The sequence below is a fragment of the Elgaria multicarinata genome, chromosome 10 (assembly GCF_023053635.1).
Source record: "Elgaria multicarinata webbii isolate HBS135686 ecotype San Diego chromosome 10, rElgMul1.1.pri, whole genome shotgun sequence".
NCBI lineage: Eukaryota > Metazoa > Chordata > Lepidosauria > Squamata > Anguidae > Elgaria > Elgaria multicarinata.
Window position 1 is genome coordinate 6,032,494 of NC_086180.1, and position 21,763 is coordinate 6,054,256.

General features: G+C 43.8%; 1 protein-coding gene across 2 annotated transcripts in view; it reads left to right on the top strand.

Annotated features, from left to right (window-relative positions):
* DNAAF9 (dynein axonemal assembly factor 9) overlaps positions 1–21,763 on the top strand; it is a 127,674-nt gene that overhangs the window by 26,583 nt on the left and 79,328 nt on the right. For both annotated transcript variants that reach the window (XM_063135386.1, XM_063135387.1), the window contains exons 3-8: positions 2,366–2,482; positions 4,614–4,738; positions 12,352–12,448; positions 15,401–15,507; positions 16,254–16,331; positions 19,625–19,723. In XM_063135386.1, the coding sequence (XP_062991456.1) occupies positions 2,366–2,482; positions 4,614–4,738; positions 12,352–12,448; positions 15,401–15,507; positions 16,254–16,331; positions 19,625–19,723 (623 nt within the window). The remainder of the gene's footprint in view (positions 1–2,365; positions 2,483–4,613; positions 4,739–12,351; positions 12,449–15,400; positions 15,508–16,253; positions 16,332–19,624; positions 19,724–21,763) is intronic.

The window sequence follows — 21,763 nt, forward strand, 5'->3', positions numbered from 1 at the left end:
AAAATTGCCCAATAATCTTACAGAAACCTCTGGAAGAGCATGACATGGTGAATGGATGAGTGGAATTCATTTACCAAAAGATGTAAACGTTGCACGAATATACAGCCTCATGCTACATAATTAAAAACTAATCCTTATTTCATGATGAATGACCTTTGGACTATAATGTATCTTAAATAGAAAACTATCTTTCGATAGGTTTTTCCTCAAATAGCATTTTATTTTTAAAAAATCCAATTTAAATAATAATAAAAAATCTGATTTAAATATAAAAAACCTGATTTTTTAAATTTTATTTTTTAAAAAACACTGATTTTTATCCACTCATTTTCCCACTCGAAATTCCCACCCACCCACCCGCCCTGGCTGCTTTCCCTTCTGAAGGATGCCTGTACCAACGGATGGGGAAGCAGCAGCTGGGGTAAGTAATCTTGAGAATAAAAATAGTTGGCAGGGTGAAGGCTGACACACATCCCTCTAGACACGCTCTGCTCCAGCCTCCCGAAGCTTGCTGTTGTTTGTTTGTTTTAAAATTGGAAATAAATTACATGCATAGGTGTGTTATGGCCCGTAGTTGAAAAAAGAATGACTCAAGCTGTCACGTACTTCATTTTCAAACGCACAGCGCTGTAACATTCCACATCTTCATGTCATTGCGGATGAGAACTCCAAGTAACTCAGTCCCTGGAATGGCTGAGAGCGAACGTTATCTATCTATTAACTTTGATTGTATTAGATAATAAAAAATTTAGTCCTGCTAGTTTGGTAGCTGTAAACGAAAAGAATTCTTGTCACTTTGGGTGAAAGGAAACATAGGTCCTATAAATCTAGATGTCTGTTGCTTGGCTATAGTACTTGGGTATGAAACAAATACACTCCAGTCATAGGCGTATGTTCTCCGGGCTTGGAAAAAATGGTTGGAAACTAGCAATATTAGAATGTAAGCCTATGCGGCAGGGTTTTGCTATTTAATTGTTTTACTCTGTACAGCACCATGTACACTGATGGTGCTATATAAATAAATAAATAATAATAAATAATAATAATATTTGGCTGGTCAAGTATGATTGCTGCTTCAGCCATGGTCAAATAATTTAGCAAGTCAAGAAATACCCTCTCATCAGCTTTGTTGATGCAGCGTCCTCAGCACTTTCTGGTTTTAACATGATGTTCCACATAGTTATGGATATCTGTTGACATGCAAGCCTATATACACCAGTTGCTGGGGAACGTGGTTGCGAGGGGGCTGTTGCACCCATGTCCTGCTTGTGGGTTCCTGGTGGACAGCCGGTTGGCCACTGTGTGAGCAGAGTGCAGGACCACTACATCCTTGCTCTGATTATTATTATTATTATTATTATTATTATTATTATTATTATTATTTATTTATATAGCACCATCAATGTACGTGGTGCTGTACAGATTACACAGTAAATAGCAAGACCCTGCCGCATAGGCTTACAATCTAATAAAGTTGTAGTAAACAGTAAGGAGGGAAAGAGAATGCAAACAGGCACAGGGAAGTGTAAACAGGCACCGGGTAGGGTGAAGCTAACAGTATAGAGTCAGAACAAACTCAATATTTGAAGGCTATAGGGAAAAGAAAAGTTTTTAGCTGAGTTTTAAAAGCTGTGATTGAGTTTGTAGTTCTCAAGTGTTCTGGAAGAGCTTTCCAGGCGTAAGGGGCAGCAGAAGAAAAAGGACGAAGCCGAGTAAGGGAAGTGGAGGTCCTTGGGCAGGCGAGAAGCATGGCATCAGAGGAGCGGAGAGCACGAGCGGGGCAATAGTGTGAGATGAGAGAGGAGAGATAGGCAGGAGCTAGACCGTGAAGAGCTTTGAAGGTCAGCAGGAGAAGTTTATATTGGATTCTGGAGTGAACTGGAAGCCAATGAAGAGATTTCAGAAGTGGAGTGACATGGTCAGAGTGGCGGGCCAAGAAGATGATCTTGTCCTGCTAATAAATAAGCTGCACGCTGTTTTGAAGGAGGTCTTGACATTTCTAAAAAGGACTTCATTTTCTTCAAGTATTGTTTCTTCTTTTATATTTCAAGGTCTATCCGGTGCCATCATTTCCTCCCAAAACGTAGGAGACTTGGGAGGAGACCGGGTGTCCTGATATTTTCATATCTTAGTTACTTCCTGAGTCCTAATGGTCAACCTGATGGTTTTCATTCTGTGATTGTTATGTTTTTGTTGCATTTTAATATGTTTTTAAAAATCTATTTAAAATTGTTTTGTGGGCCACCTTGAGTGCCATTTTTTGGTGGAAAGGCAGGGTAAATAAATAAAACCTTGAGATTTGAATGAAATGGCTAGTAATGTTCTTTCCCCAGGGACTTATTATGCATTTCTCCTTTTCTTGCAGGAATCGATAGCCGATATAACGAAGGCTGTCGGGAACTGGCAAACTATCTTCTTTTTGGCTTGTATAACCAGAACAATGAATTTGAAAGGTCAGGGTTTCCTGAAGAAGTCCTTGACGGTAAGGAAGAGTAATGCTCTGTGCTACTTTTTCACTATCAGCATTTTTTAAAAACTCTCACTCAATACTGGTGTTCTTCCCATTTTGATGATGACTTTTCTGAATTTCTCACTGGCCCTGTTCAGAAGACACCTTCAACCATGTCTTTAACCACGGTGGTTAAGCCAGGAAGCCAGGCCGTGTTCAGAAGACACCTTCAACCATGGCTTTAACCGTGGTGTTTAAGCCAGAAAGCCAGGCCGTGTTCAGAAGACACCTTCAACCATGGCTTTAACCAAGGTGGTTAAGCCAGAAAGTCATTTTGTGATCAGAAGACACCTTCAACCATGGCTTTAAGCACGGTGGTTAAGCCAGAAAGCCAGGCCGTGTTCAGAAGACACCTTCAACCATGGCTTTAACCACGGTGGTTAAGCCAGAAAGCCAGGTTGTGATCAGAAGAAACCTTTAACCATGGCTTTAACCACGATGATTAAGCCAGAAAATCAGGCCGTGTTCAGAAGACACCTTCAACCATGGCTTTAACCATGGTGGTTAAGCCAGAAAGCCAGGCCGTGTTCAGAAGACACCTTCAACCATGGCTTTAACCACGGTGGTTAAGCCAGAAAGCCAGGTTGTGATCAGAAGAAACCTTCAACCATGGCTTTAACCACGGTGATTAAACCAGAAAATCAGGCCGTGTTCAGAAGACACCTTCAGCCATGGCTTTAAGCACGGTGGTTAAGCCAGAAAGCCAGGCTGTGTTCAGAAGACACTTTAAACCATGGCTTTAACTATGGGGAATAAAGCAAAAAGCCTTATTCACCGTGGTTAAAGCCATGGTTTAAGGTGTCTTTTGAATGGGGCCAACGTGGTATATGGAAAGGAAAGACTAGATGACATCTTGCTTACGTTCCTCTCCTGTAACGTCCGTGTGGAAGGCAATGCAAATCTTTCCACGTAGATCCCACGAGTACTATACCCCAGGGCTGAGCTGTCGAGCAGGAGTGCTAAAAATGCAGCGGGCCAAGCTGTGGCACCTGCTGCTCGAAGCACTAGCACTACTGCGGGAATCCTTTTTCCTATCTCTGATGAGAGATTGGAGATAAACAGTGGGGGTGCTTGGGCAGGGAGGAAGCTCCAGCTTCCCTGGCACAACTGGATTTGGCCCCTGGGGCCAAAAGGGTTGTGCAGTGCTGCTGGAGAGGTTCATGGTGGGCAGGAGAGGAACTTGTGAGAAGAGCCGGGTTCCTATTTTCGCTCAGTAGGCTTGTAGGTTGAGCCAGGCCTTTTGTCCGCCCAGAACTCAGGCAGGAGGAGAAGAATGCGTTTCTTTTGCCCTTGTCTAACCACGGCCAACCGCGACACAAAGGCCAGAAGGTGTGACTTCCAGGCCATGTTGGAGCCCCGTGCACATCCCTCTAGATGGGCTCAAGTTAAAGGAAGCCAGATTCCAGCTGGACATCAGGAAAAACCTTCTTGACTGTTAGAGCAGTACGACAATGAAATCAGTTACCTAGAGAGGTGGTGGGCTCTCCCACACTAGAGGCCTTCAAGAGGCAGCTGGACAACCATCTGTCGGGGATACTTTAGTGTGGATTCCTGCATTGAGCAGGTGGTTGGACTCGATGGCCTTGTAGGCACCTTCCAACTCTGCTATTCTATGATTCTATGACTGCAGCTGCTCATCCATGAACTCCTTGGATGGTATTGGGCAAAGCTTCACACCCGCTGGATGACTTTACACATGGCGGTGTGCCACTTTTTGAAGGTGGCATTCTGCCGACGCTCACGTAGGGAAAATGTCGGGTGCCGAGTCGCCCTTTATCCCTTTTCCTCTTCTGTACTCAGGAGGGGAGGCGCCGTAAAGACTTGAAGAACTGCTGCTTGAACGCTTGTTGCTTTCTTCCCTCCCGATCCCTGTTTTCATTTTGTCCATCAGATTGTAAGGGCAGGAACTGCCTCTGTTGTTACTTATGTACGCTACTCTGGGAACCTTTTTAGCTGATGCTGGGTACAAATGCTTTGAATAAATAAGGACCCGCTTCAGGGTTGTATTATGAGGACAAACAGGTTTTCACGCCAAAAAAGTATTGCTAATTCTTCCTTCTTGATTGGTTGCTGTTCTCTAAATCCTTACTTCTTGCTCCTATAGATGTGATCCTACTGATAAAACCAGACAGCGTCCATCTGTACTGCAACCCTGTCAACTACAACTATCTTTTGCCATACGTAGCGTTTTGGAAAAACTTGCATTTCCATTGCCTGACTGAAAACGAGGTGAGTGAAAGAGCAAGAAATGCATGAAGAACAATGTATGCCTGAAACGATCCAATCGTGGCAATTCGGGCTTCCTGTGAAGGGCTTTGGACTGATGGCAGAACTCTTGCTCCTGTGGAATTGGTGCAATCTCTTCCAAGGAGATACTGGTGCACTAGTCTGACAGCAGTCTCCCTGCGGTTTGGTGGAACAAATTGAACACAGACGAGAAACCAACACTCAGCTCTGCCTAACTTATAGCTTGACCCTATGTGTTTTTACTTGGAATCAGGGTGGATTTGATTTAAATCAATTTGATTTAAATCACATTTTAAATCACTACTTAGAAAGACTCGATTTAATCATGTGACTTCCCCCCCCAAAAAAGTGCACTCTATTCATTGATTTTTTTGAAATTTCGCACTTAAGAGGTAAGGGGTTGATTCTGTGTATTATTATTATTATTTATTTATATAGCACCTTCAGGGTACATGGTGCTGTACAGAGTAAAACAACAAAATAGCAAAACCCTGCCGCACAGGCTTACATTCTAATAAAATCATAATAAAACAATAAGAAGGGGAAGAGAATGCACCAAACAGGCACAGGGTAGAGTAAAACTAACAGTATCAAAGTCTGATCAAAATCAAGTTTTAAAAGCTTTAGAAAAAAGAAAAGTTTTTAGCTGAGCTTTAAAGACTGCGATTGAACTTGTAGTTCTCAAATGTTCTGGAAGAGTGTTCCAGGCGTAAGGGGCGGCGGAAGAAAATGGACGAAGCTGAGCAAGGGAAGGAGAGACCCTTGGGCAGGTGAGAAACATGGCATCTGAGGAGCGAAGAGCACGAGCGGGGCAATAGTGTGAGATGAGAGAGGAAAGATAGGAAGGAGCTAGACAGTGAAAAGCTTTGTAGGTCAACAAGAGAAGTTTACATTGGATTCTGAGGTGAACTGGAAGCCAATGAAGAGATTTCAGAACTGGAGTAACATGGTCAGAGCGGCGAGCCAAGAAGATGATCTTAGCAGCAGAGTGGTGTACATAGATTTGCAAAGGCACAATGGGATTGTGTTCTCTGCAGACACAAATTCACAGTTTTGAGAACTGTAAAACCAAGCAGCAGTGATAATATCTTCTAGATAGAAAAATTGCCCAATAATCTTACAGAAACCTCTGGAAGAGCATGACATTGTGTGAATGGATGAATGGAATTCATTTACCAAAAAAATTAAACGTTATATGAATATACAGCCTCTTAAATAGAAAACTATTTTTAGATAGATTTTTCCTCAAAAAGCATTTTATTAAAAAAAATCAGATTTAAATTAAAAAACTCCAATTTAAATAAAAAACTTTTTTTATTATTTTTATAAATCATTGATTTTTTATCCACCTTGCTTGGAATTGCCACTGTGTTCTTTAAGGCTCACTCCCAAGAAAGACCTGCCTAGGGTTGCAGCCTTAATCTCTGCTTTATATAATTTATTCATCATATTTTTAATCTGCTCATTAACAGAAGTTCTTTGGGCAGATTACAAAACGCTAAAAGAATAAAATGCAATGCAAAAAAACAAGCTACGTCAAGATTTTATTGAAAAGCAAGACGTGCCCAGTCTCTTGCTTGCAGTTGGCTCATGACACTTGCCATTTGAATGATTTTGTGATGAAAACAACAACGGAAAGAGATCAAATATTTAATTTTAAGCTTTGACCTCCTCTGATGCTTATGTTGCAGTCTCCAAATTGCTTTGTAGCTGGGGCCACGGGACAAATGCATCCTGTAAAAGTCAGTGGAGCATGCTGTTGCTTTGGTGTCTGCATCAAAATTCCCTGGTTGCTGCATTACAGAGACTCCGATTTTAGAATATCATGGCCTGCCAAAATAATCCCAGTGTGGCAGTTAAGCAGATGCTCTCATTTTGGAGATTAAATGATTTACCGGCTGAACTATTTATTTATTTATTTATTTATTTATTACATTTCTATACCGCCCAATAGCCGGAGCTCTCTGGGCGGTTCACAAAAATTAAAAACATTCAAAGTATAAAACAACAGTATAAAACCATAATGTAAAATACAATATAAAAGCTCAACCAGATAAAAACAGCAGCAATGCAAAATTTACAAATTTAAAACACCGAGTTAAAATTTATTTATAGACTGTTAAAATGCTGGGAGAATAAAAAGGTCTTCACCTGGCGTCTAAAAGAATATAGTGTAGGTGCCAGGCGGACCTCCTTAGGGAGCTCATTCCACAGCCGGGGTGCCACAGCAGAGAAGGCCCTCCTCCTGGTAGCCACCTGCCTCACTTCCTTTGGCAGGGGCTCGCGGAGAAGGACCCCGGAGGATGACCTTAGGGTCCGGGCAGGTACATATGGGAGGAGGCGTTCCTTCAGATAGCCTGGCCCCAAGCCGTTTAGGGCTTTAAATGTTAATACCAGCACTTTGAATTGGGCCCGGACCTGGACTGGCAGCCAATGAACTAGCAAACGGGTAGTCTAAGAGCTGCTAAAAAGCCTCTAGGGGTCTGTGTCACCTGAAGAACAACCTGGTAATCTTTCCAAGGGGATGTGTAAGAGAATCTTTCTGGAAGAAAATGATAGCAAAGTGCTCTGTGTGCACGCGTGGGGTTCCCAATCGCGCCTCAATAGCATTCTGCAGCGCGCATAGAATGAGGAGGCCTTTTCATGCGCAGTGCTCCACGCGTGCATAGGAACGCCTGGATTTTGGCTGCAGTTCTTCTCCATCTCCTTGGCTTCCGAGGGAGGAGCTTGAGGCTTGCTGCAATTACATTAAATGAAGAATGCCTTGCATAATTTCCAATGCTTTTGCCTTTGAAGTCTGATGATTCTGGATTGAATATAATTTATTGGAGACAGGCTCTTTAACGTGTGGTCCATTTGATGAAACCAAGTGCGTTGGAGACAAGCTCATTAATATGTTGGCGACAGGCTCATTCGTGTCTGGACCATTCAATGAAAACAGGTGTACAGGCTTTGGGGAGAGCCAGAATGTCGCCCTCCTGAGTTTGCATATGTTCTGCTGCACTCCGGATTAACCAGCCCTTAAGTGGAGTCTCCCTTGAAACTGGATAAAGCTGTTGATTTTCATTCTTGTGCAATGTGCCTGTGTCAACAGAGAATGATAACACGGCAGTATCTGATTAAGCAGCTTGTGTGTCCTGCTCCTCTGAGCCAGTGCTTCCTGTCTGTCCTTGGACGTCATGAGAAGGAGAAGGGCCGTGGCTCAGTGGGAGAGCGCCTGCTTTGCATGCAGAAGGTCGCAGGTTCAATTCCCGGCATCTCCAGAGAACTGCTGCCAGTCAGTCTTCACCAGCTTCTCTCAAACTGGTACCCTGCAAATGTGTTGGACTGCAACTCCCATAATTCCCAACCAGCTTAGTCAATGGCTAGGAATGATGCTGTCTGGGAATTATTGGAGCTGCAGTCCAACACATCTGGAGGACACCAGGTTGGGAAAGGGCTGGTGTAGACATTATTGAACCAGAAGGGCCAAAGGTCGGACTCTGGTATGAGGGCACCTTCCTACTTGGTGTGCAGACATGTTGCCGAGGAAAAAAAGCTGACACTGAAGGAAGTGATGGAGCACCTTTTAGACAAGGACACGTACTATGGAACTCCTATCCACTATTTTGGGACTCTTAGCCACCATTTTGTCTTTTCTACGGCTTATGGGTTCCTAAAAGAATGCTAAGCCGCCTGAGTAAAAAAGGAGAGAAGGCTGAAAGAAGAAAGAGGGCTTAAAGAGGAGCCTGGCCAGGCAGGAAAGAAGCCTCCCTTCAACCCTGATCACTGGGCACCTCTGCCTTGGAGCATGCAGAAGCCCAGGAAAAGAGATTACTGGTTTGCACAAAGAAACGACTCCAGATCTGCTTCTATCACCACCACCACCACCCCGGCCATTAATTTTTGGGTTGCAGTTGCCATCATCTCCATATTTCTTCTTTGGTCAAGCGGACACATTAGCATTTTGTCTCTCTCTTTACAGGAAATAATTCTTTTACCATTGTGTAATAGGTTTCCACAGAGGGCTTTCGGGGAAGGACTTGCAATCTGTCAGCTGCTTCCTTCTCCTGTTCCAGCAGCCAAATGCCTGGAGGAGAGCTGCAGGTTCCTCTCTCCCGCTGCAACTTTATACAGAGACGATTAAAATCAGGCGGCTGTGTCAATCCGCTATAGCAAAACATCTGTGTGGGGCCCTATAAAATCAGCAATGGTTCCTTGTTTTTAAGGCTGTTAAGGTCCACATTCTACACGGCTGACCTCTTGAAAGTGGTCAAGACCTGTCTTCATTTCCATTTAAGAACATAAGAATCATAGAATCATAGAATAGCAGAGTTGGAAGGGGCTTACAAGGCCATCGAGTCCAACCCCCTGCTCAATGCAGGAATCCACCCTAAAGCATCCCTGACAGATGCTTGTCCAGCTGCCTCTTGAAGGCATCTAGTGTGGGAGAGCCCACAACCTCCCTAGGGAACTGATTCCATTGTCGTACTGCTCTAACATTCAGGAAGTTTTTCCTGATGTCCAGCTGGAATCTGGCTTCCTTTAACTTGAGCCCGTTATTCCATGTCCTGCACTCTGGGAGGATCGAGAAGAGATCCTGGCCCTCCTCTGTGTGACAACCTTTTAAGTATTTGAAGAGGGCTATCATGTCTCCCCTCAATCTTCTCTTCTCCAGGCTAAACATGCCCAGTTCTTTCAGTCTTTCCTCATAGGGCTTTGTTTCCAGACCCCTGATCATCCTGGGGTCTGGAAACAACCCTGTTGGACCAGACCAAAGGACCATCTGGTCCAGCATTCTGGTCACACAGTAGCCAACCCTGCCTGTGGGAATCCCACAAGTAGGGCATGATTTCAACAGCACCCTCCCACTCATGTTCCCCCGGCAAGTAAGTGTATATAGGCAAACGCTTTCTGATACTGGAGGTAGCGCCATGGATAGCCTTCTCCTCCAGGAATTTCTCCAATCCCCTTTCAAAGCCATCCAAATTGCTAGCCATCACTACGCCTTGCGGTAGCGAATTCCTTAGTTTAACTGTGCGCTGTGTAAAGAAATCCTTCCTTTTAGTCTGCCCTGAATCTCCCCCTAATTAGTTTCACGGGATGACTCCGCTCAGGTCTAGCATTATTTTGCAAGGCACTTTATTTTGTGCATGCACTGCGGAAATATTTATTTACTTACTTTGTTCCTGTTTTGTATGTCACAAAATGAGTCATGTTGGGTGCACAGGGATGATCCCCGGAATAAGACATGGTGCAGACATGCCCTAAGTGAGCATATGTTCTTCTAAATTTTAAAACAGAGGTTGGGAGCCAGTTGCTCTTGGACTACACCCTCCCCATCATGCCTGACCATTGATTATGTTGCCCGGGGTTGATGGGAGTTGGAATCCAACCACTTCTGGAGGCAGGTTTGCTCTTGTTTTAAAAGCTCTGACCAAGACCTGGTGGCTCAACTGTGCCTAAATTTCCAGCTTCTGAGAAGTTCTGGAAGTGCGTAGAAGCAAAATTAAAAGCCCGGTACGGAGCCTCTTGGCCTGCGTTGCAGAAGGCGCTTGCCTTTCCCCCTCCCCTCCCATCTCTTCCGTCGTAACAGAGTGTGCTTCCTCTGGGCAGAGGCCCATGCCACTCTGGAGTGCTGTACAGCTCCTTGCACAGATATAACACTGCATGGATGTTAAATGGAATGGCCTTGTGCAAAGGTTCATAGGCAGAGGCCAGGAATAGGGTGACGCTATGGAAAAGGAGGACCGGGCTTCTGTATCTTTAACAGTTGCATAGAAAAAGGAATTTCAGCAGGTGTCATTTGCATGCATGCAGCACCTGGCGAAATCCCCTCTTCAACACAACAGTTAAAGCTGCAGGAGCCCTGATAGTGAGCAGATACAAAAGAGGGCAGGGCTCCTGCAGCTTTAACTGTTGTGATGAAGAGGGAGTTTCACCAGGTGCTGCATACATACAAATGACACCTGATGAAATTCCCCTTTCTACACAGTTAAAGCTGCAGGAGCCATGCCCTCTATTGTGTCTGGTCACTCTAGTATAGCTCCTGCAGCTTTAACTGTTGTGATGAGGGAATTTTACCAGGAGCTGCAGGCATATAAAGGACACCGGCTTCCCTTTTCTGTACAACTGTTATTTATTTATTTATTTATTACATTTCTATACCGCCCAATAGCCTCTCTGGGCTATTGAAAATGAAAGATACAGGAGCCCTGTCCTCCTTTTCATATAGTCACCCTGGCCAGGCACAGAGACCATGGACTTTGGAGGGGAGAAGGTGAGAGAAAAGGGGCAGTTGTTTGGGTGCAAATGAGCAAGAAACAACAGTAGATATAAGATTACTGTAACACGCTCTATGTGGGGCTGCCTTTGAAGAGTGTTCGGAAACTCCAGCTGGTTCAAAGAGCTGCAGCCAGATTGTTGACCGGGGCTGGTTACAGGGAGCAGAGAACTCCCCTGTTAAAACAGCCCCAGTGGCTTCCAGTCTGTTTCCGGGCACAATTCAAAGTGCTGGTTATGACCTATAAAGCTCTATATGGTTCGGGTCCAGGTTATTTGAAAGAACGTATTCTCCCTTATGAGCCTGCCCGTGCGTTGAGATCGTCTGGAGAAGCCCTTCTTTCAGTCCCACCATCTTCATAGGCGCACTTGGTGGGAACATGGGAGAGGGCCTTCTTGGTGGCTGCTCCGGTGCTCTCTTCCCGGGGAAGCTAGGCTGGCTCCCTCCTTGATGGGCTTTCGGAAGCAGGCTAAAACTTTTTTGTTCCAGCAGGCCTTTGGAGAATAATCCAGCCCTCCATCTGTGTTAATGTCTTATAATTTTGTTGTGTATTTTTTTAATTGTTTATGGTTTTGTTTTCCTCCCCCCCCCATGTATATTTTAAACTTTGTAAGGTCGCCTTGAGGCCCAGCATTGGGCAAAAGGCAGGATACAAATAAATATAATAATAATAATAATAATAATAATAATAATAATAAACCGTGTCTTGTGTCATATGAAACTTTTGATATGCGGTGTCTTTTGGCTTATGGACTCGGACCGTTGCTGAATTAATGTGTGCCTCATCAGATATTATTTTTTTTTATTATTATTATTATTATTATTATTATTATTATTATTATTTATATAGCGCCATCAATGTACATGGTGCTGTACAGAGTAAAACAATAAAATAACAAGACCCTGCTGCATAGGCTTACATTCTAATAAAATCGTAATAAAACAATAAGGAGGGGAAGAGAATGCACCAAACAGGCACAGGGTAGGGTAAAACTAACAGTATAAAAGTCAGAACAAAATCAAGTTTTAAAAACTTTAGGAAAAAGAAAAGTTTTTAGCTGAGCTTTAAAAGCTGCGATCGGCTCATTGTATTAGGGATATAAATGCAATAGCCCTTTCCCTGGAACTAAGAAGACATATCAGGATTTCCGTGATGTCTGGAATAAATGGATAGTGTAACTTGAGTATCCTAAACATTGGCTTTTCAAACATGTAGACCGCAGTAACAAAATGGGTCTTGCACTGCCAGGGTTAGGACTTAAAGGCATAGTAACCTTGCTGATGTAATTGTGAAACTGGACCCCAACTCTTTGTTTTCTGTTTGTTTCATTAGTATGAAGACGAAGAGGCTGCTGAGGAATTTAAAATTTCAAGCTTTGTAGATATGGTTCGTGACTGTAGTCGAATTGGAATTCCTTTCAGCTCTCAAGGTAGGTTTAAAGAAACCAACAACTCCCAATTGAACTGCAGTACTTTAAGCAATCAATCAATATGTTTATTGCTCAATCCACAGATCATTGCAACACATACAAACTTGACATTCTACTATACTATACATGATAAAAATTACATATGGTTAAAAATTACAGAGCTATCAAAAACGTAACATGCATTACTAAAAGGATAGTAAGATAGGAGCACAGGAGACATACAGAACCCTTTAATTCAGACTTCCTCAACCTGGGGCGCTCCAGATGTGTTGGACTGCATCTCCCAGAATGCCCCAGCTGGGGCATTCTGGGAGTTGTAGTCCAACACATCTGGAGCACCCCAGGTTGAGGAAGGCTGCTTTAATTGCTTCTCAATGACATTTCAGCAGAGCTACTCCGTCAAAAGCTCATACCTTCAATTACATCTTCTCTATAAACTGGCCACCCAACCTGGTACCCTCCCGATGTGCTGGACTGCAAGTCCCATCATTCTCAGCCAAGATGGCCAACGCATCTGCGGGGCGCCAGATTGGGGAAGGCTGCTGTAGACGTAAACTAGTGCAGACCAGTTAGAGTGATGGACTTGAACTGAGTAGACCCAGGTTGAAATCCCTGCTCAGCCATGAAGCATTCTGGGTAACTTTGGTGCGTCCCTCTTTGTCAGTCTACCCTGCCTCTCAGGATTGCTAGGATGAAATGGAGATGGCATATGTGACCCTGAGCTCCTTAAGAAGGCGAGTGGGCTACAACTGTGGTCAACGGACTGCTATGCTTTGCCAAGCCAAGATTCAAAGAACTCTGGGAACTGTAGTTTCCTGAGACGATGGATTCCTTGGAGTGGAGACATCATAGGCATGAAATCTGGCTTCAGTTTCTAATACAGAAATATCCTAAGGAAGTGATTTTAAAACCATTCCCTGATCAAAAAGGGGGGGGGGGGGAATGCAGTCTAAAATTGACAATTGAGAGAATAGGCAGAGTAAAATGAGCCTAGGGGGAGACAATAAAACACACACCTTTTTTCAGTAACTCCTGAAAGGCTGGATTATTATTGGCTAAAAGTAGGGTGACCATATGAAAAGGAGGACAGGGCTCCTGTATCTTTAACAGTTGTATTGAAAAGGAAATTTCAGCAGGTGTCATTTGTAGATATGGGGAACCTGGTGAAATTTCCTCTTCATCACAACAGTTCAAGCTGCAGGTGCCCTGCCCTCTTTTAAATCTGGTCACTAGTATAGCTCCTGCAGCTTTAACTGTTGTGATGAAGCTGGAATTCATAGAATCGTAGAATAGCAGAGTTGGAAGGGGCCTGGAATCTGGAATCTGGCTTCCTTTAACTTGAGCCCGTGATTCCGTGTCCTGCACTCTGGGAGGGTCGAGAAGAGATCCTGGCCCTCCTCTGTGTGACAACCTTTTAAGTATTTGAAGAGTGCTATCATGTCTCCCCTCAGCCTTCTCTTCTCCAGGCTAAACCTGCCCAGTTCTTTCAGTCCCTCTTCATAGGGCTTTGTTTCCAGACCCCTGATCATCCTGGTTGCCCTCCTCTGAACACGCTCCAGCTTGTCTGCGTCCTTCTTGAATTGTGGAGCCCAGAACTGGATGCAATTACGTCAGGGTCTCCATTTTTACAAATGACACCTGCTGAAATTCCCTTTTCGATGCAACTGTTAAAGATACAGGAGCCCGGTCCTCCTTTTCATATGGGCATCCTAATAAAAGTGACTAGGGTAAAAGTAAAAATGGAGGTGTGCCCAAGAGCAGGGGGCATCCTGGCAGAAGGCACTTCAGAGTTCTGTATGTTGCAGACAGTCTGAGCGTGCGCTTGTGTCCTCCAATCCAATAGGTAAGAAATAGTGTGCTTAAACCATAATAACCCGGAAGAGGCTGCGTTCGATCAATTTCATTAGAATGTGCTGCTTTTTTGCCCTTTTTTATGTGGGGTTTGCCATTTTAATTTCTGGACAGTTGAATTTCTGAACAATGTGTGATGGACGATTTGTTCACTTTAATGATCTTTCATAGAAAATCATTTGCATGTTCCCTCTGAAAAGTGAATAATTGCCTCCACACACACACACCCAAATAATTTGCGGTAATGGTAGTGTGTACGGTTCACACACAAAAGACCCTCTGTATTTCACACGAGAGCTTCCTTCACATAAATCCTCCTTTATGTGAAGAAAGAAGCAGCACCCTTCTTGTCGTGCAGGTTTTCCCTTCTCAGAAGGGAAAAGATTGTACTCTGATTTCCTGTTAATGAAGCGGAGCCAGGATATAAAGCAGAACAACCTTGATTTGTTTTGCTGAGAATAACCCACAGATGAGCTGATGCAAGAAAGCTGCAACTCTCTTATTTTAAATTCCTTTTTTAAAAAATATCTTTTGAGCGTGAGCGACATATTATAGTCACATCAACTGTGGGTTTCCCAGCAACAGATTTTCCCTCGAGATCATCCTAGGTACGATGCAGTGCCTCTTAGTCAGCCCCGATCCGTTTTTTAATTTTATTTTTTGGATCTCAGAACAAGATCTTCCCCTCTTGTTTTGGTACTTTTGGTGCTCTTAAGTAAAGAGAGCTGATTTTTGTAATGCTTCCAAATTGTGCAAAGTACTGGTTCCCCTCTATTCGGCCCTGGTTATGCCTCATCTTGAGTATTTCATTCAGTTCTGGGCACCATAGTTCAAGAAGGATGCAGACAAGCCGGAGCGTGTTCAGAGGAGGGCAACCAGGCTGATCAGGGGTCTGGAAACAAAGCCCTATGGGGAGAGACTGCTCTCCTCCTGGTAGCCACCTGCTTCACTTCCTTTGGTAGGGGCTCACGGAGAAGGACCCCTGAGAATGACTTTAGGGTCCGGGCAAGTACATATGGGAGGAAGCGTTCCTTCAGATAGCCTGGCCCCAAGCCGTTTAGGGCTTTAAATGTTAATACCAGAAATGTTTGGTTTCTTCAGGTCATCTGCAGATATTCGACATGTTCATCGTCGAAAAGTGGCCGATCGTACAAGCCTTTGCTCTGGAAGGAATAGGCGGCGATGGCTTCTTTACAATGAAATATGAAGTAAGTGCGAATGGATTCTCTTGCTGAATACACTTTTCTCCCAGCTGTGGCTCATCAACTGCTCTTGGAAAACTGTCAAGAAGGGTGTGATGGAAGGGACCCATCTCTTTTTCTCCACCACTCACCACCAGCATTCCAGAACACCACGGCCCCCTTGATGCTAATGTGGTATTCCTCATTTCAGACTCCATCGCTCCAAAACGTCGTTAAACGTCCCAAATTCATCATGCTTCAAGATTGTTTGGCATTTGTTGCATTTTATCCTAATCGTAAACTGTCACGGGGGTCTCCGGTAGCCCTGAAAGCCAGCTTATGCATGTAATGGTTCCTTTACAGAAGTGCCGTGTGCTGAGTAACACAATGGTGCTACATGTTCATGGTACTGTTCTGCAGTCATAATGGCATATTGTTAATGTTTGCAACTGAAAGGGGAGTGTGTGTGTGTGTGTGAGAGAGAGAGAGAGAGAATGTGAATGAATGGAGATGGTGTCATACAGCACCACTCTTTTCCAATTGGAAAGCAAAGCAAATGGCTTCTCTGCACATGCTTTTGGTTAATACTGCACGTTTTTAATATGTATTTCCGTAGGCCGAAGCCTCCCAGCGATGCTGACTGCTCAGTTTCAGTAAGAGCTCAGTACCCTCGTGCTCCAGTTTCCAGCACTGCTTGAGAAGAGTAGGAGGGGGTAAATCTCGTCTGCATTTGTACTCTTTGCAAAACACTCTCCCTCTTTTTGTTGTTGCAGTTAATGGATGTCAGTGTGGATCTGTGGAAAACCTATAGCAAAATGGATCCTGTTTCCTTGGAGAGTTTACTTTATGAGGTAATGTAGCAGGCATCTTTTTGCCTTGTGAGTCAGTTTTCAGGAAGCAAAACCACAGCCACGTAGGATGAAGTTTTAGTTACATGTGCAATTAAGGGAACGAAACCTGGCATTTTACGGTTCCTCATACTGTGAGCTGCGTCTTCCCCTTTTTAATATATTTTGAACTAAAATGACTTGCTGCAGAGCACCATTTTTTGACATGCTTAGAAACCGTTTTTCAAACTTTCTACTGTTAGGGAGACCTTTGTGTACTGTGGGACATACGGAGGTTGTTCTGGGCTGCAGTCCATTCACACAGACTGCTAACCAGACATTTGTGTATCATTTTTGTCTTGTGTAAACTGAGTGCACTTTAGAACATACCCAGTGCTCCCCAATTACACATATTGCAAGAAGAGATTGGTGGTGGTGGTGGTGGACAAGTTGTCCACAGAAAAAAATTGTCCACTTGTACTGATCTATTGCGATTCTATTGGTAAGCATCCAAAGAACTCCCTGGTTTCCTGGAATACTCAATCATTGCCACATCCCATTTCGTTGCATTGGGCCAGGTCAGACATTGGGATAAACCATGGTTCATTGTAGGGATGGACAAACTCCCCTGCATTCTGTTTGCCCTGTGCTCGCTGGACTGCCACCAATTGCCCGACTGGCAATATTTGCAGAAATTGTGCTATTTACAGCTGCGATTTTGCACAAATCCTGATTTTCATGAATATTCCCAGCTGCGCTTTTGTGCAAATCCCAATTTGCGTAAATAAACAAGCGGGAAACTGTGAGCTTCCTTGACTTGGCGCGTGCTGAGTCGAGCCAGCTCTGGGAACTGGTTCCAGGGGACCGAGCTGGTGAAAACTCACTGAGTTCCCTCCCCGAAACGTACTCCTTTGACACCCCTAGTTCATTGTTACGGGAATAAGCTGCAGTGAACTTTTGGCTTGTGTGCTTCCCGCTAGCGCAGCCTTCCTCAACCTGGGGCTCTCCAGATGTGTTGGACTGCATCTCCCAGAATGCCCCAGCGGCTGGGGCATTCTGGGAGTTGTAGTCCAACACATCTGGAGCACCCCAGGTTGAGGAAGTCTGCGCTAGTGTGACTGCGAGGATGAGACCAAAAGCTTTCACTTCTGAGTTTTATTATCCAGCACTCAGCATTATCTCTGAACCCTGGAACTACCGTTTGTCATCACGTCCAAACCAGCTCAGTGCTTGCCCTGTGGTTTTGGAACCATTTTTAGACAACTTGGGCAAAAGCCACCAGGAACGTCTTTTGTGCCAGCCCTGTTGGAATCAATAGACCATGCAAGGAGATGTCACCAAGGAATTGTCCCATCGTCCTCAGAAGCTGATTGTGTGACTAAGCCCTTTGCCACATCTCGCAATAACCTTTCTTAAGGTTAGCCTATGGGGATGTGTTGGAATCTGATCTCTCGTGTCTTGCTCGGTTGCACTTTTCCACCTCTTCAGTTCTGCGTGTGTGGTGGCCCGTGTGCCTTTCATTTCTTTTGTGGATCCAGATGCCTGCTTGAACCTTCCCCCCCCCCCCCCGTTTTTTTTTAACAATCTGGGTCCTTTTGTTTGGGAGCGTGGCAATGGCTGTTTGAAAGAGAATTGAAAAATGGGCCTCGGCTGACACGCAGTGGCCATTGGTGGAGTTGCCTAACAAATTAGTTTCCTGCTCATTTGGCTTTTAAAAAATCAATTCCTGTCCTGTTCCTATAGAGTGCTTTTGGCACCTTAATTGCAGACACCCACAACTGCTGTGCAAAATGTAGCTGTGCAAAAGCCAGAGGCACGTATTGACTGGGTTTGGGTGATACGATAACCAACGTTGGGTTAAATAGTCAACAGTTGGTTATTACCGTATTTCTTCGATTGTAAGACGCCATTGATTGTAAGACGCACACTAATTTCAGTACCACCAACAGAAAAAAACAACACCCTAAGACACACCCGCGATTCTAAGACGCACCCCGTTTTTAGAGATGTTTATATGGGGAAAAAAAGTGCATCTTATAATCAAAGAAATAGGGTATGTCATCTGTTGAGACTTTTTTCACACCATAGAATCATAGAATAGCAGAGTTGGAAGGGGCCTACAAGGCCATCGAGTCCAACCCCCTGCTCAATGCAGGGATCCACCCTAAAGCATCCCTGACAGAGGGTTGTCCAGCTGCCTCTTGAAGGCCTCTAGGGTGGGAGAGCCCACAACCTCCCTAGGTAACTGATTCCATTGTACTGCTCTAACAGTCAGGAAGTTTTTCCTGATGGCCGGCTGGAATCTGGCTTCCTTTAACTTGAGCCTGTTATTCCGTGTCCTGCACTCTGGGAGGATCGAGAAGAGATCCTGGCTCTCCTCTGTGTGATAACCTTTTAAGTAATTGAAGAGTGCTATCATGTCTCCCCTCAATCTTCTCTTCTCCAGGCTAAACATGCCCAGTTCTTTCAGTCTCTCTACATAGGGCTTTGTTTCCAGACTCCTGATCATCCTGGTTGCCCTCCTCTGAACATGCTCCAGCTTGTCTGTGTCTTTCTTGAATTGTGGAGCCCAGAACTGGACGCAATACTCTAAATGAGGCCTAACCAGGGCCGAATAGAGAGGAACCAGTACCTCCCGTGATTTAGAAGCTATACTTCTATTAATGCAGCCCAAAATAGCATTCGCCTTTCTTGCAGCCATATCGCATTGTTGACTCATATTCAGCTTGTGATCTACACCAATTCCAAGATCCTTCTCGTTTGTAGTATTGCTGAGCCAAGTATCCCTCATCTTGTAACTGTGCATTTAGGTTGATCATGCCAATTTTTGATCATCCCATTTTTTTTAAAGAATTCAAATACACTGAATTGTGTATTAAATTACATTTTAATTTATTGCTCAATTGCGTCATGTGCGTGGTTTTATTCTTTGGTTTTTCTGCTGCGAGCCGTTTTGTTTCAATTTTTGAACAAAGTTTTTTGGATGGAAGCCTTTTTTTAAAAATAGGAAAAGCTCATTTGTAAAACATGTTCTTGTGTAGCATCAGCCTTTTAAACTATTCCATATTTCTTTTCAGTTCTATCGAGACTTCCAGAGATTTAAGAATGCTGGGAGTTGTAGCATTGATTTCTGTTTAAAGGTGTATAGACTCACCCGCTTAGTTGTGTAACTCGACCCCTTCGGTTGTGTAGGATTTTACATCTGCAACGTGCATCCGTTGCTAGCATTTGGCAGGGCACTGATGGGGTCACAGATGCAAAGTCAAACCCTTTTAAACGACATCAGGATTGATCGCAGATGTGTTCCACTCTTCCAGGATCTGATGACTTTTGAACATCAGTGGAGCAACTTCTTTGCCAGTTTTGACGCTGAAATTCCTTTCATCCTGGAACTGTCGGAGTCTCAGGCAGGGGAGGTAAGTATCTTATTATGACATGAAAGGGAAACTTTGCTTTCTGCTTCTGATTTTTAACTCTTCACAAAGCCCATCAATATGCCAAATGGAACTACTTGCATATATGATTCCTTGAAATGACCTAGTTTCAAGCTTGTGCCATGCTTCCTTTGTGTAAGTCGTTTCACCGTCAGAAAAACTCGCTATGAACCTGTCCATGCAAAAACAACCCAGTGGAAATATCCCTTGTGCAAATGGTTACAGAGCTTCTGGTTGGTCACTGGTGTATGGGATCCCAGAGCTAGGGCGAAAGTCAGCCTGAAGGATGTGGGATAGAATCATAGAATAGCAGAGTTGGAAGGGGCCTACAAGGCCATCGAGTCCAACCCCCTGCTCAATGCAGGGATCCACCTTAAAGCATCCCTGAAAGATGGCTGTCCAGCTGCCTCTTGAAGGCCTCTAGGGTGGAAGAGCCCACCACCTCCCTAGGTCATTGGTTCCATTGGTTCCTAGATTACTTGGGAAAAGAGAGCAGTACCTCAGAAACCAATCCAAGGCTTCGATAGGTTTGGCACCTTGCAGAGCCAGGCTGACATGTCTGTAATGTAGACTTGGATAGAGACACTTAACAAGTAAAAATAGCTTCCAGGTGACCATGCTGGGAAGCTTTACAAAATGTCTTGTCTTTCTAGGCCTATAGTTTAACATTTATAATATACATTATTATTCTTTTTGCGGGCTGCTGCTTATACAGAATCAGGATAGACGCCATTTATGTTGCAGCAGAAGTGAGGAAGAGGTTCCTCTCCGTTGTTGTGAATATGCTGAGGTGCGCAGGGCACTTCTCCCGGAGCCTGGCAGGCAAAGCTTTCCAGAAAGGTCTATCAAATTCCTCTGCCAGGGGTTGGATCAACCAATCCTTCTTTCTCTCTAGCTGGGGCTAATTTTGTATTCAAATAGTTCTATATGTGCCCGTACAAGAAGAGTCTTGTTAAGGAATTCAAGCCTCCCCTCTTCGTTTTCTTGGCATCGAAAAGATGTCCGGGTAAGGAAGGGATTTAGTTTGTTCTGCAGCAGGGGGGTCATTTACAGGAGTTACTGTCAGTGCAGCATTATTCAAGTTAAAAGTGCATGTTTTTATCTGGTTGAGCTTTTATATTGTATTTTATATTATGGTTTTATACTGTTGTTTTATCCTTTAATGTTTTTAATTTTTGTGAACCGCCCAGAGAGCTCCGGCTATTGGGCGGTATAGAAATGTAATAAATAAATAAATGTGCTTCCCCAAATATCCGGTTAGCATTGAATGTGAATTTTCCAAGTCAGGGAAGTAATTAGAAAAGAAAGCCTGCCAGCATGAATCAAGTGCTTATCTCAAATTTGAAAAGCATACTCTAAAACACAAACCACGTGGAATAAATTCCTTCTGTCTTTCAACAACTGTGTTTTGCTAAAACAATATTGAATTCATGCAGAAAGATTCTGTATGCCTCTTAGCCTCATCATTGCTTTGTGCATAATTTTGCTGAATTTGATGATGATGATAATGATAATAATAATAATAATATAATTATTTCTTACCCGCCTCTCCCTTTGGATCGAGGCAGGGAACAACATTAGTACAACAATACAATATAAATCAAATACATAAACTTTATTTATTTATTTATTTATTTATTACATTTTTATACCGCCCAATAGCCGAAGCTCTCTGGGCGGTTCACAAAAATTAAAACCACAGTAAAACACCCAACAGGTTAAAACACAATTACGAAATACAATATGAAAAGCGCAACCAGGATAAAACCACACAGCAAAGTTGATATAAGATTAAAATACAGAGTTAAAACAGTAAAATTTAAATTTAAGTTAAAATTAAGTGTTAAAATACTGAGTGAATAAAAAGGTCTTCAGCTGGCGACGAAAGCAGTACAGTGTAGGCGCCAGACGGACCTCTCTGGGGAGCTCGTTCCACAACCGGGGTGCCACAGCGGAGAAAGCCCTCCTCCTAGTAGCCACCTGCCTCACTTCCTTTGGCAGGGGCTCACGGAGAAGGGCCCC